Here is a 17,509-nt window from a genome sequence, read left to right as displayed (position 1 = left end):
GGGGGAAGAGGGGGGAAGAGGTGGGGGGAGGGAACCACCTCCGGAAATACCGCAGGGGGTTGTGAGGGCACCGCTGAAATGCATTTTTATGCCTTCCTCAACCCCCCTCCTTTATTTCGTGCCCGATGCAACTGCCTAAGGTCACCTTCCACCCCTAACGCCATCACTGAATGTAACCACCATTATAACAGAACTCTTTTTTGTGTCTGTGGTGTTGTGAAGGAGGAACATCGCAGGTACTATCTACTACGAGCTGCGATGTTACCAGAAAATGTACCCCGTTCATCCGTCCTAAAAAAATGCGGATAGAAAGCGATTTCATAATGCGGGACAGGAAACCCCACGGATAATATGAATGGGGCTGCAGGCTATTTCAGTGTTTACGGATTTCAGTACAGAGGTAATAAAAGTCGCAGGAAAATCGGTGTTCTACATACCAGGCTGCGGGTCTACACATAATAATTTTCCAAGCTGCATTCTATATTAAACATTTGCCTTGCATTACTGAACTTGGGCTAGAAAAAAGTTAATCAGAACGTGAACACTGTAAGTTGGGGGGGGGGGGGCGTGGGACGGTTTATGTCCTTACATGAGCTCTCTCGGGCGTCCTCATGGGACAAACATGCCCGGAGTATGCAGAGGATGTCATGTGATCACTGACACACGGGCACCGTGAAGGCGCGTTGGGACGTGCGCGCGGAAATCCACACGCCCCATCCACCCTTGAAGGTGGCGTGCCCAGCGAATGCCACGCTTTTAAAGGACACAGTCCTAAAGGCGTCCCAGGCAGATGCCGAAGAAGCTGAAACATATTCAGCAATAATCCCCACGTCAATGTCAATAAGGCAATATTGTATTTCAATAACGGCAACTGTGTGTATTCGTGATGTCATTGCATTTCAATTACTTCGTAATGAAGACCAAACAAATCTCGTTACAACCACGTTTCATTTCCGATGGGGGGATTCGTTCATCAGAGTGGTGAAGTTTTGATGAAAGTGCTGCTCTGCCAAAGTGATAAATGGAGTGCGTTTCACTGTCTAAGCATTTTCACACGGCGAGCACAAACACACGGACCTCATTCTCCCATGGTCCACTCAGCACCGCGTGCGTCGATTTGCGCTGACAGTCCAAACCCCTTGCAGTTTCGCGTGGCACAATGGCCACATCTGAATCTAATTATAGTAAAAAAAACACATTCCGGTGACTGTTTAACCAAGCAGGAATTTCAGGATTTGTAAATGCGAGCTCGGTTGCAGAATCTCAATTTACAACAAAGCTGGCCACCATTATAATGTAGGTTTCATTAAGAAGATAAAAAATAAAAACTGATTTCACTGTTCCACTACCAGCTCTAAGTTTATGCGATGTTATTTTGTTTCCACAAAGAAGGAGACGGAGATTGTTTCCTTATTTAACCATCATCAAAAGCAAGAACATGGGCTCCAGTCTGCGTTGGTTTCAGTCTGTGGTTTGCATGCAGACTTCTCCAAAATAGAAAAACCTCTGGCGCCTCCACAATTGCCAGTCTCCACCGTGAGACACGGAGAGTGGCAAAACAACAAGGAGGGTCCTAGACAAGAAGACTGTTGAAAAAAGGGCAGCTTTGGAAAGAGTTAATATATTGCAATTGAACAACCAAACTGGAACACTGACGGGCTGCCCAGGTGAACAGAAATACTAAACAGAATACATTTGCGTTGTGCGTGTACTGCCTATCTATTTTGGGGTGGTTATGATAGGAATATGGTAATAAGGCATGTCATGATCAATCCCCACCGCCCACGACGATTTGATGAATTGGCATGATTCAGGGTGCAGCTCAGTTTAATAACATTTAAAAAAATCTAAATATAACCATCCCACTTGTATTGTTTCTGTTTTGTTTGTGCAGGATTGTTTAGCCTAAACGTAACCATAGTAAATAATTAGCATATATTGTAATTGATTTCTACTTGCATTATGTACCGTGGGTGTAATATCTATTTTAATTGGTTAAATCTATGCAACATTCCAGGGTCAGTGGTCATGACAAGCTGAGTGTGGTGGTGGTGCTTATATGATATCCAGTGATTTGGAAGTGATGTTGGTGGATTCTGTGAGAAACCGATCTGCAGGACAACAAGGAACCTGAAGGAGGAGCGAAGTTAACCACCTCATGCAAAGGTATATATTTTTTCCCGAGCATTACAATTCCTTTTCATACGAATCATTACAGTACTATGGATATAAAATGAGATGGCCAGGTGCCTGAGAGGTTAGAGCACTGAGCTTGTACTACTGAGATTCTGGGTTCAAAATACAGGCAGCTGCCTGTGGTTACACCGAGTTCTGAAGAATACTCTGTAACATCCACTTTACTCTGTCATTTTTTTTTACAAAAAGGGTTGCACTGCTCTGCGCGAGTTCCGAATGCATACTTTGTCTCATGTCAATAGCAATTTGAGATGAAACTGGAAAAATATTCCAAAAACAAAAACATTGAAGCAGGACTTCCTTGAAAATGACTTTTGACACTTAATATTTAAAAAAATGTCGTGAACAATTAAACAATTAACATAAGTAGTAAGAATTAAAAAAAATTATGACAGGTCGTGATTTACAACCTTGGATATTGGCAATATATTATTGTGGAATTTCTTGTCTGTAAAATTGGCAAAAACTGTGCTCGACAATGCTCGCTATGTGTTCGGTGGTGGCTGTGCATGCTTGCACATTGTAATCTTGACAATTCAGGAGCTGTGTGATGACTGATGCCAGGAAAGAGTCAAACAATTCTGTCAGCAGTGTGTGAGAAAGGCTAACGCACGCACACATGCACGTATGTACACACGCACGCTGACATTTCATGAACTACGCACTGTCCTCGCATCACTCCGAGCACTCTCGATCATGCCATGACATTTTGTCCTCTCCGGCAAAAGATTAAACAGATTTGAAATGGCTGCTCAAGAATCCCATATAAAAGAAGCCATTCTGCTTTTGCTCTGTAGTTTTGAACTCGAGTGCAATACGTCATTTAGCTCTGGAAATCGCGTAGCGTTTCAACCGATTAATTTTGACTTTAGCTTCTAGCTGCTTTCTACCATTATACACTTTGTTGCTTCTTTAAAACCAAGGTCCATCTAAAAGTATTATAAATGGGTCTTTAAAATGTGCAATGTTGTCATTTAAATACATCTTCCACTAAATGTTTACAGAGCTATACAACTACAGTACTGTACATACTGTTCGGGTTAAGAGGCCCAGTTGACAAAACAGTTCCAGATTTTTTTGACAGTTTTAAAGTCCACAAATGAATTATGCATCTGCTTATAAACAACTTACTGCAACCACATTACTTTGAAATTCCACAGACCACAGCTTCAACCTTCCTTCCAAAACATTTCTGGAGTCATTGGCAATTCCAAAATGTTTTTAAAAAGTTATATCATGGTTTTGAATATATGCGGCTTAGACAAAAGTCTCCATAATGTATGTTTCAGCAGCAGGGCAAGAGACCGCTGCCAGGCATATAAACGTGAATGGAAAAAAACCCCCATGGAACAAACATCTTTAAAGGGCCTTAACTTGGTACACGTCCTAGGACTTAATTTTATTCGTTATACACTTAATTGACATAACTAACACTGTGGCTTGAAAATGTTAACAATTATAAATTTCTGCAAATCAAATAAAAAAAAATGCATACTGCCCAGAAATCAGACCAACTTTAAAATGAAGATGAGGAAGTTTTGGATGTGATACAAGTTAATTCTGCCCTTCGCAGTGTAAAAAATGGGAAAATTCCTGGACCAGATGGTATAACTGTGGACATCATCAAAAAAGTGGGACCAACTGCTGGAACAAAATGAGCAGACATGTTCAAAAGATATGTACATAGACATTTAGTACCGCAATTATGGAATGATGCCTCGTTCTTATAATTCAAAATTGTGCATTAAACCGACTTGAAGAACGACCTCTTATAACAGTTGTATAAATTGTTCACGAGGATCAATGGAAAACAGAATAAAGAACAAATTTGAGGCCAACCGATCATAGGAGCAAGCAGGGTTTTGCAATGGTTTCTCTACCATCAACCACATACATATTGTCAATCGGATTCTGGAAAAGAACAATTAATTTCAATTACCATTGTGCCTAGCCTTTGCAAATTATGAAAATTATTTTGACCTGGTAAACACTTCTGCCGTCATCCAAGCTCCCACAAACCAAGGCCTAAATAAACAATATTTCGAAATAAATACAATCTAAGTACAAAAATGGAACGGCTATATCAAGATTGTATGAAGAGGTTACCAAACATGCATATTAAAAGAGGAATCAGAAAATGTTACACACGTTTGCCAAGGTTATTTAGATGTATTAAAATATATTTCTAAATATTGTATATAAGAAACAAACGCATACATTTTGATTTAAAGCTTTCGTGACTGCAGGGATTCATATTCTTGGTTCTTTCGGTAAAGTCACGTAGAAGGGAAACAATGAAATAATAAAAATATAAAACAATACAATTATCACGTTTCGACTGCAACACAAGCAATCATCATCAGGTGTGAAAACCACAGCAAGAAAATATGAACTATCTCAGAATTGTTGACAACTTAGTCATTTTATATATATGCACAGGCAATACTATATGCTTTTTTTGAAAGAATCACGGAGTTTGGTTCGAAGCCACAAAAGTGCTCAGCGTGCCCTTGTCAAACATATTCCCATTCATTAGGCGATCAAATTGCAAGGTCTCAAGTGAGTGAATGAGCCATCCGGTGGAGCCCACGTTTATAGCTCAACTCCCCAGGGGTCCCATTAAACACAAGCCCAGGACCTCGTCTCTAGATGCCACTCATTAATGGCTTTCACACCGGGAATGGCCTTGGCAAAAATGCCCAAGTCCCAAAAGAAATCCACGTAGACTTTATCAACCAGAAAGTGTGGTGAATACGACAAAGTGTAAATCCCACGATTCCAAAATAATATCCGATTATATGTACTCAAACATTGTATCTTCAGCAACAATACATAACAAGACTTACGGAATGCTTTGCATGTTAAGATGACAAGACCATTCTTGAATTGGCAACCACATTTCTGCATGCAGCTTTTGTGGTGGCCACAAAACTCAAAATAGCTGAGATTGCAACATTTTTAAAATTCAGATAGTACAAAGACAAGGCAGCTGTATACTGGTTTCACACGTATTTGGACTCCTCAGACAGCATATCCATCATTGCCTGCCGCTCGTACGAGTGAATGCGCCATCCGGTGAAGTCCAAGTTAATAGCGATTCCCCAGGGCTCTTATTCAACCCAGCAACAAGTCCATGGCAACACACTGTTATCAAGTAAATGGTAATGTTGAATATACTGTTGGATGAAGGCCTCACTACGCCGTGTCAGCCATGGGAGTTTGTCTGATCACACTTCTCCACACTGGTCCATGCAAGTTGGTGAATTCACATTTAATACCGAAAATAAATCCGTGCGGCTCTGGAGGCGGAAGGTAATGTGACATATCCAAGCAGTTGTGCAAATCCTTGGATTCCGAAATAATATTTCTTTGCTCTCTTACAAAAAAAATACAACCATAACAACTGGCTATTGTGGACGTAACTTGATTAAACACACTGTCCATGGGAGGGCTCTCCGAAATGGTGATCTCAGGATGTACAGTGAGGGAAAAAAGTATTTGATCCCCTGCTGATTTTGTACGTTTGCCCACTGACAAAGAAATGATCAGAATAACAACAACAAAATCCAGATAAACGCATGTCAAAAATGTTATAAATTGATTTGCATTTTAATGAGGGAAATAAGTATTTGACCCCTCTGCAAAACATGACTTAGTACTTGGTGGCAAAACCCGTGTTGGCAATCACAGAGGTCAGACGTTTCTTGTAGTTGGCCACCAGGTTTGCACACATCTCAGGAGGGATTTTGTCCCACTCCTCTGTGCAGATCTTCTCCAAGTCATTAAGGTTTCGAGGCTGACGTTTGGCAACTCAAACCTTCAGCTCCCTCCACAGATTTTCTATGGGAGTAAGGTCTGGAGACTGGCTAGGCCACTCCAGGACCTTAATGTGCTTCTTCTTGAGCCACTCCTTTGTTGCCTTGGCCGTGTGATTTGGGTCATTGTCATGCTGGAATACCCAACAACGACCCATTTTCAATGCCCTGGCTGAGGGAAGGAGGTTCTCACCCAAGATTTGACGGTACATGGCCCCGTTCATCGTCCCTTTGATGTGGTGAAGTTGTCCTGTCCCCTTAGCAGAAAAACACCCCCAAACCATAATGTTTCCTCCTCCATGTTTGATGGTGGGGATGGTGTTCTTGGGGTCATAGGCAGCATTCCTCCGCCTCCAAACACGGCGAGTTGAGTGGATGCCAAAGAGCTCCATTTTGGTCTCATCTAACCACAACATTTTCACCCAGTTGTCCTCTGAATCATTCAGATGTTCATTGGCAAACTTCAGACGGGCATGTATATGTGCTTTCTTGAGCAGGGGAACCTTGCGGGCGCTGCAGGATTTCAGTCCTTCACGGCGTAGTGTGTTACCAAATGTTTTTTTGGTGACTATGGTCCCAGCTGCCTTGAGATCATTGAAAAGATCCTCCCGTGTAGTTCTGGGCTGATTCCTCACCGTTCTCATGATCATTGCAACTCCACGAAGTGAGATCTTGCATGGAGCCCCAGGCCGAGGGAGATTGACAGTTCTTTTGTCTTTCTTCCATATGCGAATAATCGCACCAACTGTTGTCACCTTCTCACCAAGCTGCTTGGCAATGGTCTTGTAGCCCATTCCAGCCTTGTGTAGGTCTACAATCTTGTCCCTGACATCCTTGGAGAGCTCTTTGGTCTTGGCCATGGTGGAGAGTTTGAAATCTGATTGATTGATTGATTGCTTCTGTGGACAGGTGTCTTTTATACAGGTAACAAGCTGAGATTAGGAGCACTCCTTTTAAGAGTGTGCTCCTAATCTCAGCTCGTTACCTGTATTAAAGACACCTGGGAGCCAGAAATCTTTCTGATTGAGAGGGGGTCAAATACTTATTTCCCTTATTAAAATGCAAATCAATTTATAACATTTTTGACATGCGTTTTTCTGGATTTTGTTGTTGTTATTCTGTCTCTCACTGTTCAAATAAACCTACCATTAAAATTATAGACTGATAATTTCTTCGTCAGTGGGCAAACGTACAAAATCAGCAGGGGGTCAAATACTTTTTTCCCTCACTGTACCTACCGTGTTGTTGTTCGGTATGACGTCCGACGTTTCGCTCCACGCCGAACAACAGGCAGAATACAACCCCCAAAGAAACGCATCGGAGAGCTCCTTCGAGGTACTGAGTGCTCATTAGGAAATTAATTCAGCTCCTAAAAAAAAGTTGCCAGCACGTGGAACAAAACTCGGGGCATCAAGTTCAGCACGCGTCAGCAACCCCAAAACGTACGGGAGAGCTCCCGACTTTAATCGTGGCACCTTGAGCCCTTGAGCCACCATGGATGGGTTTTGTCGCTTCCACTTAGGGTGGCAAATGCTACCTGTATCCACCACGGGCAGAGAGCTTAGCATACACACTGTTTTACAGACACACTTCATTTTTATATTCATTTTGCCGTTGTGTTTCATGTCACATTGTGTGTAGTTTCTTTTTCCACGAAATATATTCGCGATCAAACAACAGTACCGGGTACCCTCTTTAACGACAATGTTTCTCATAAATAGCTACCACCGCGACCCTGCTATCATAGTTATATGTAACTTAGAAAATGCTACGCGAAAATCATTGTTAGCCTTCGTCACCATGGGTGGTACCGATAAACCAAGGGCTCAACAAGGACCAGACATTACATTGTGTCCACAATTAGTAAACCTGCAATAATGGCACTTGGCGATACGTGATGAACACATTTTATTGTCTGATGATTAAACATACGTGTAAATAATCTTGATTTGAAGCTTTCGTGACTGCAGGAATGCAAATTCCAGCTCTCTCGCCTACTTCAGTATTTTTTCTTGCTGTGGTTGTTCCACCTGATGAGGACTGCTTGTGTTGCGATCGAAACGTCGTAATTTGTTTTATTTGATTTCTACCTACGTGACTTTACCGAAAGAACCAAAGAGTATACTGTACTTGTAAATAAATGTTTGGCAAACCCACAGCTTTCACGGGTTAAGCGCAAGTCGTCGTAAAACTGGCGGTGGTTACCTCTGCTTGCTCGTTACCTTGTGTGAGCCATACCTGTTGCTCAGGGTGCACAAAGACAAACAGCCACCGTTCGGACTTCAGTACTGTGCTGTTAGCGAGCACCTTTTAAGTCGGGATTTCGTTTGGCCAGTGAAGAGCAAACCCTTTGAGATGCAGTTCCCCATTATAACCGAGGTCGCCACAGCGGAGAGCCCGGCTGCACCACAGAGCGGGCAGGCGGGCAGAGGCGAACTCGTGGTGCTGTGGCGCCCCCTGGACACATTCACGGAACTTGCCACTGGTGGGCGGTGTTGTAGTGCACTGCGTACGAACGAGGAATCCGCGCAGCCGAGTTCGAATTCCCACCACGGCCGATCATCAGTGGCGAGTGATGGCTGAATCTTGTCCTGGGACACCCGCTTCACGCACTGATCAGCGTGGTGAAGTATGAGTTGTGACCGACACGGTTATGTGTAAGGACACCATTTTTGGGCAATACCTCTTTTAAAAAATGGAACTCGCTTTAATCTTGTACCACTGAGCTGGGTGCAGTCCAAACTCAGTATATGCAGTGCCGGATTATCCTCGTAGTAAAAGTGGCTACATATGTAGTAGCTACGGGCCCCGCACTTTCAAGGGCCCCGCGCTAAATGCTTTCAAGCTCTCAATTCCGGTTCAGTGATTCTGCACTTGCTCAATTACTGTAGTACTATACTGCCTTCAACTTTATGAACGACCGGGTGTTTAAGGTTAGCGATTTGTCGTATTGTCTGGCTGTATAGCAAATTTAAAATACAATTACTTTACTATGCAGGTAAAAAATGTATGTGTTTTAATATTTATTTGTGTTTTTTTAGGGCCCCTTTATAAACATATGCGACAGGCCCCGAGCCAGCTTAATCCGGCATCGGTTATGACCGACATTGTGTGGAGGGACACCATTTTTGGGCAATACCTCTTTTAAAATTGGAACTCGCTTTAAACTTGTACCACTTAGCTGGGTGCGGTCCCAACTCAGTATACGGATTGATTAACAGTGGCTGTTAATGTGAAATGTAGGCAGTTTCAGTTGATCATGAGAGTAATTGGGTACAACTTAAGAACGCGGGATAAAACTGGATTATACACGGAAGCAATAGAACTACAATCAAGTCTCCACAGAAGAATAAAAAAATCCATTTGCTGTGGTGCCATCTCCTGCCCACCACGCATCCGCAGTGAGTTTGGAAGTTTCACCACTCTCTGTGCGATCCACCAATCCTTGCCTCCAACAATGAAATCTTTCCAAGAAACATCACGCAGTCAACAGATCACATTTCGACGGTTTATTAGAAAATGTTAATCAACAAAGCAATCGAAATTTAAAGCAGGGCTTTGTTTCCGATGGAGCTCCGGAAAATGAATTTTAACTCTCGACCCCAGCTGGCCGGGGACAGGTGGAGAAGGGGGTTGGGCTTAAAAAAACGTCTTGTTACATACAACATTAAATAATACAGTGAGACAATTTAACATTTTTTCACATACATATACAATATAAAGAAAGGTTTACTATGTTTAAAAAAAAAGACGGCAGTTTTTTATTAATTACAGTGTGACAGGTGTCAACTTTTAAATACTGTATGAATGCACACTTTTCATTTAACGTACACGATATCTGGCATACTTTGTCTTCAAAGTCTTTCGCCAAAGAATGATTGCATTTACAACGTTGAAGATGTAAAACGCCCTACCAAATGTATGAAGCCTGCGTGTTCGCTTCAATATCGATCTGTGCCGAGGTATGTCTCCACTTTTGCTTCCTACCTACATCAGGTGTCGCTGATACATGACTGCAAGCACAGCGATGATTTGACAAAACACTCGGCATGGTCTGGAACTCCATTCCCCCAATAATGTCCAGGCCTTCAAGACATTCCCTCTTTCCTCTTCCTATGACTGATATCCTCTCTCTAGAGAATACAAATGCGCACTTTTGCTGTGCAGTGTTTTTGAGATGCAGTTGCATTCAGAATCTTAAGAAAATTCATGTTATTGAAAGCGGTATTGTACTGGGACGTAAATGACATGAAAACAATATTTAACATTCAGCATTCTGGTCGACTTGCACCCATGCATCTGTCATAGGGCTAGAGACCGACATCTCCCTCCAAAGGAGACCCACATCTCAACTACAATCATGACTTAAAATACTGTACTGATGCTCCAAAATAAAAAAAAATAATTACATTCTTCTTTGTGTATGTTGGTTAGAACTTCTTTCGCACCGTATGTAGCCAACCGTGCTGATCGGAGGTGCGGCCTACTCTTATAAATATAAAATGTTCCATGAACACAAAAAGTGACATTCACGCACACGAAGTAATTTAAAGGGCTGCAAAGCAAACACGTAAATTTCATGGTTAGGAACTTAAGTTCAGTGGCCATCCTTACTTTGAACAATACCAATCACGATGAATATTCGACTCACAGTCAATCAAGCAACCAATATTAATTTGACGTGCCAATATCGCCCTCAATAAAGTAAGCACCAGTGACGCCCCGAGACTAAACTGCACTCTGAGCTTGAAGCTGAGGATTCAACTTTCAGTGCAAATATTCCAGGAACCACAAGTTACCATGCACCATCATGGTGAGACGCCGCAATGGCAGTTACTGGAAATAATTCCATCACAGTACAAAAGTAAGCCTGGTTACAATTGCATATACACATACAGTATAACGTGCAACAACGCATTGGAGGCTGGTCTGTATTGAACGGTTGGCTACGTATGGTGCGAAAGATGTTCAACATACATACAATCATAACACACACAAAACACTCACAAAATATACACCATCAATCACGAAATGCACACAATCAATATAAAAGATTGGGGCAGCATCCCACCCAAAAAAAATATTGAAAAAAAATAAATTTTGATTTAAAGCTTTATATTTTTATTATTTTATTGTTTCCCTTCTATGTGACTTTACCGAAAGAACCAAGAATATTTCAGAGAAATAATCAATAAAAAATGTTTTACAAAGTTATACTTTTTTTTACATGCAGCTAATTTAAATCTATCTGAATGTTTTGCCGGTATGAATCAGTTCAGATAGAATCAAATACAAATTTTGTATCCAAATATAGGGATGCATAATTAAGCATCTCATTGGCCATTCAAACGACTCTTCCCAAAAAAATAGCTAAAGGAATGTCAAATATTTCGCCGGCTGTGGCTCATAACAAGCCACCGTTCTAGGGCCCCTTATATAGGGACTGTCACCTTACTTGCTGCCATAAAACATCTGATCTACCACTCATAACTTCAGTAAATAGCATGTACTTCATAGTATGGTCAATTCTGCTCAAGTTTGTTTGTGCTAATAACCACTGAGTAAGGCTGCGGTGCTTCCTCATATATTCTGCTCTTCACGAGAGCTTCGATGAGCTTCAAGTAAGATATCATTTCACTTTCGATGGGGTGACGTCTGGGACCTGGGAAGAAAAAAAAACATTTTAAACGTCAGAAAAGACTTGTAAGCATACTGTAATACTGTAATACTCTCTTGACCAAGCCGCACTGCTGAGCGTGGTAAAGCATGTTAAACAAAACTCCACGACCAACAGCGTGGGGAGGCCTTCTTCTGCCAGTGGATTAACAAATCACTGTTAATCGTTAATTTGCAATGATGACTATGAGTAATGAATGACACTGACGTTTCCCGTAATCGTGATGCAACTTTCAGTAATGCAGCCAGTCACGCCTGACTTGTAAACTTTTCGATTTAAACCACATTTCGACATTTCCTCCACATAACTTGTTCGAAATGCAAATACAATCCACTTTTAAAAGTATATTTTTCTCTTGTTAAGATTCTTTCAAGCCAAGAATCCAAAGTGCCAGCGTGATAGAAACTTCCGTACTTTCAGTATCTTAATCTGCCTGATATATCACCCACGTTTCTACACAGATATCGACAATCCAGATTAACATTGCGTGGTATTATAGGTATGTCCCATGATGCATTGCACTCTGAACATCTTTCACCTTAGTTTGCATTTCGAGCACAGTTTACTTCAGTTTCATTTAACCAATTGCCAAGTTTCAAAAAGAATAACGTTTTTTTAAATTCATTCTACATCGTGCCTTTGACCAAATCACCCAGAATGCACCAAATCTCGGAAACCAAGCAAGGTTGAGCCTAGAGTGTGCTTGGATGAGTAATGGGTAACCACCAAACACAAGAGCTTGACATAGACTGGGGCTATGTGGTGGGCAGCAGAGGGCAGTGTAGCTAAATCCATTGTTGTAAAGTATTACTGTATACTTCTATGCTCTCACGTCTATTGCTCCTCGTCTTCAGCAACCCGCACAGACCAGCGTGGCGAAGTGTGGTCAAGTAACCCCCAAAACCCGCATGGCATGGGGAGGCCCAGAATCCAGGGCTGGGACATATTACGTAATATTCAGGACATACTTCTTTGTTGGTATTTTCTGTTGAAGAGTGTCTATTGCAATGTTGTTAGGGCAAGGTGATGTCGTGTGGCTTCACCTGTTGAGTAATTTGCTGACGAGAGCCTTCACCCATGGGGCAGCTGGACTCAGACAGATCTTTTGATCTATATTTGTTTTGAGGGTCGCACTGTCAACAAAAAGCATCAGGCATTTTATGAGCACATTGTAGCCTTTCATTACTGTACAATGTGTGTTATCTATTTAAGAGACATCACACATTTGACCTAATTATACAATACTGACAGAAAAACTAATTTGTATTTTTTTTACGAATATCATTCACAATTAAAATGCAAGCCTGCTCTTAATTGTTGTATCCATGAGAGATAATGATCTGCTTTCAAATACTTTCTAAAACAAACAGATTCAGCTTTTACAACACTTATACTTAGATACTTTCTTTCTCCCTTTAATAAAAAAGTGCCATGAAGGAAGCTCCATCGGTGCAAACAGTGCAACACACACACCATGACACATAACAGTGCAACACACACACACCATGAAACATAATAGTGCAACACACACACCATGAAACACAACAGTGCAACACACAAACCATGACACACAACAGTGCAACACACACACCATGACACATAATAGTGCAACACACACACCATGACACATAACAGTGCAACACACACCATGAAACAACAGTGCAACACACACACCATGACACATAACAGTGCAACACACACACCATGACACATAACAGTGCAACACACACACCATGAAACATAACAGTGCAACACACAAACCATGACACATAACAGTGCAACACACACACCATGACACATAACAGTGCAACACACACACCATGACACATAACAGTGCAACACACACACCATGAAACACAACAGTGCAACACACACACCATGAAACATAACAGTGCAACACACACACCATGACACATAACAGTGCAACACACAAACCATGACACACAACAGTGCAACACACACACCATGAAACACAACAGTGCAACACACACACCATGACACATAATAGTGCAACACACACACCATGACACATAACAGTGCAACACACAAACCATGACACATAACAGTGCAACACACACACCATGACACATAACAGTGCAACACACACACACCATGACACATAACAGTGCAACACACACACCATGACACATAACAGTGCAACACACACACCATGACACATAACAGTGCAACACACACACCATGACACATAATAGTGCAACACACAAACCATGAAACATAACAGTGCAACACACACACACCATGACACACAACAGTGCAACACACACACCATGAAACACAACAGTGCAACACACACACCATGACACATATCAGTGCAACACACACACCATGACACACAACAGTGCAACACACACACCATGACACATATCAGTGCAACACACACACCATGACACACAACAGTGCAACACACACACCATGAAACACAACAGTGCAACACACACACCATGACACACAACAGTGCAACACACACACACCATGAAACACAACAGTGCAACACACACACCATGACACATATCAGTGCAACACACACACCATGACACACAACAGTGCAACACACACACCATGACACATATCAGTGCAACACACACACCATGACACACAACAGTGCAACACACACACCATGACACATAATAGTGCAACACACACACCATGACACATAACAGTGCAACACACACCATGAAACAACAGTGCAACACACACACCATGACACATAACAGTGCAACACACAAACTATGAAACAACAGTGCAACACACACACCATGACACATAACAGTGCAACACACAAACTATGAAACAACAGTGCAACACACACACCATGACACACAACAGTGCAACACACACACCATGACACATAACAGTGCAACACACACACCATGACACATAACAGTGCAACACACACACCATGACACATAACAGTGCAACACACAAACCATGACACACAACAGTGCAACACACACACCATGACACATAACAGTGCAACACACACACCATGACACATAACAGTGCAACACACACACCATGAAACACAACAGTGCAACACACACACCATGACACATAACAGTGCAACACACACACCATGACACATAACAGTGCAACACACAAACCATGACACACAACAGTGCAACACACACACCATGAAACACAACAGTGCAACACACACACCATGACACATAATAGTGCAACACACACACCATGACACATAACAGTGCAACACACAAACCATGACACATAACAGTGCAACACACACACCATGACACATAACAGTGCAACACACACACCATGACACATAACAGTGCAACACACACACCATGACACATAACAGTGCAACACACACACACCATGACACATAACAGTGCAACACACAAACCATGACACATAACAGTGCAACACACACACCATGACACATAACAGTGCAACACACACACCATGACACATAATAGTGCAACACACAAACCATGAAACATAACAGTGCAACACACACACCATGACACACAACAGTGCAACACACACACCATGACACACAACAGTGCAACACACACACCATGACACACAACAGTGCAACACACACACCATGAAACACAACAGTGCAACACACACACCATGACACATATCAGTGCAACACACACACCATGACACATAACAGTGCAACACACACACCATGAAACACAACAGTGCAACACACACACCATGACACACAACAGTGAAACACACACACCATGAAACACAACAGTGCAACACACACACCATGACACACAACAGTGCAACACACACACACCATGAAACACAACAGTGCAACACACACACCATGACACATATCAGTGCAACACACACACCATGACACACAACAGTGCAACACACACACCATGAAACATAACAGTGCAACACACAAACTATGAAACAACAGTGCAACACACAAACCATGACACATAACAGTACAACACACACCATGACACATAACAGTGCAACAGACACACCATGACACATAACAGTGCAACACACAAACCATGACACATAACAGTGCAACACACACACCATGACACACAACAGTGCAACACACACACCATGACACATAACAGTGCAACACACACACCATGACACATAACAGTGCAACACACACACCATGACACATAACAGTGCAACACACACACCATGACACATAACAGTGCAACACACACACCATGACACATAACAGTGCAACACACACACCATGACACATAACAGTGCAACACACACACCATGACACATAACAGTGCAACACACACACCATGAAACATATCAGTGCAACACACACACCATGACACATAATAGTGCAACACACACACCATGACACATAACAGTGCAACACACCATGAAACAACAGTGCAACACACACCATGAAACACAACAGTGCAACACACACACCATGAAACATAACAGTGACTGTGTTAAGCAAACGAGGCGAGGGTGCTGGGAGAGGCAATGAGCTGGGTGCTCTGTTTATCCAGCACTGAATTATGAGCCTGCAATATGTGGATAAACACACTACTATTGCCTTCCCAAATCCAGGGGTGACCCGTGACAGAAGGTCGGAATGTGACCCTCTTATGAAAACTCCCCCAAGCCAGGCTTGATGGTCAGACCATTAAGCTGCCGAGGGCTTTTAAGCTGAACTCAACTAATGGCGCGCGGTGAGACTTCGTCTGGACATTCCAGCTGGGGAGATGGGTGGGGAGTGGTGGAATCAGCGTATGTGCGGGTCTTCAGTTTATTTTGTTTAACCAGGTGAGACCTCACGAGAGCAATATAGTCTCGTTTGCACGAGTGGCTTGGGTCACCAGCTTTGAAGGTCGACTATTACACTGCACGATTCTGTTCGCCGAAGCCTTCATCTAGCAGTGGATTGACCATGGACGATAATGACGATGACGAAGAGCTGCTCTCAACTCACATGACTTCCACTTTGTTGCAGCGCGAACTCTTGGGAATCACTTCGATGTTTCTCAGCATCTTCACGGGGATGAAGTTCGATGATGATGTAATGCACAGGCATCGTGGGTTTGGCGCAGCTAAAACACCCACACGTGACGAGGGAAAGTCTGGTTACACGTTTAATTTCACGAATGTATCGTTTGTAGCTTTGGACAAAAAAAAAACACGACTTCAATTCACATTGAGGTCATTATACTTGACACATTTATAGTGTTTTGATCCCAATTAAGCTTTTAATGTTAAGTCGCATTCAATCTATTGCTGATTAATACAGCACTATAGATATTATCACATTTATTTTCATGTTTTTAAGAGCAATGGTCGACGACAGTATATATGCAGAAACAGACAGCCTCGCCTAAATAAGTCAATACATTGTGCAGGTACATACTACAAGAACATCCCTTTATACATACAATCTTAAAAAAAAGAACAACTCTGAATTCATGAGCATACACTAATAATTTACCTTGAGAGTATTTCATGCACAGCATCAGGCACACGAGAAGTGAAGACACTGCAAGCTTCATTTTCGTTTGGATCTCAGTTGAGTCTTGGAGTGAATTATCTTTCTGCGTCTTGCTGTGTCTGGCTAAGGGGCACTCAGAGCGTGGCTTTTATGTTGTTCTGCATGGTGACGCAAACCCTCCCTCGGCCTCTTGCACACTTACCCCAGCCCCCCGTCTCTCTGGGCCTCGTCTCCCAAAGCCCCCTCTCCAACGACGGGAATTCCACCGGCAGCAGACGAAATATGGCACCAGATCCACTGAACTTGGAGCGACGCAGTAAATTTCCCCAAACAATTCTTGAACGAAAGTGAGCAAAGTACATCGGG

At 42.4% G+C, this 17,509-nt stretch overlaps 1 protein-coding gene across 1 annotated transcript; it reads right to left on the bottom strand.

Moving 5' to 3' along the window:
* Window positions 1–9,505: 9,505 nt before the first annotated feature.
* LOC116938608 (alveolar macrophage chemotactic factor-like) lies at window positions 9,506–17,297 on the bottom strand. The gene is made up of 4 exons (XM_032945948.2): window positions 17,144–17,297; window positions 16,634–16,751; window positions 12,732–12,821; window positions 9,506–11,673 (listed from the first exon to the last, which is right to left on the bottom strand). Exons 1-4 carry the CDS (start codon window positions 17,202–17,204, stop codon window positions 11,646–11,648), a joined length of 297 nt encoding a protein of 98 aa, XP_032801839.1. The 5' UTR covers window positions 17,205–17,297; the 3' UTR covers window positions 9,506–11,645.
* Between the last annotated feature and the right edge of the window lie 212 nt (window positions 17,298–17,509).

The sequence above is a fragment of the Petromyzon marinus genome, chromosome 4, assembly GCF_048934315.1.
Source record: "Petromyzon marinus isolate PM22_M1 ecotype Great Lakes invasive population chromosome 4, UKy_Petmar_22M1.pri1.0, whole genome shotgun sequence".
In the NCBI taxonomy this organism is placed as follows: Eukaryota; Metazoa; Chordata; class Hyperoartia; order Petromyzontiformes; family Petromyzontidae; genus Petromyzon; species Petromyzon marinus.
The sequence above is the reverse complement of the archived record's forward strand: the minus strand, read 5'-3'. Positions and strand labels throughout refer to the sequence as shown.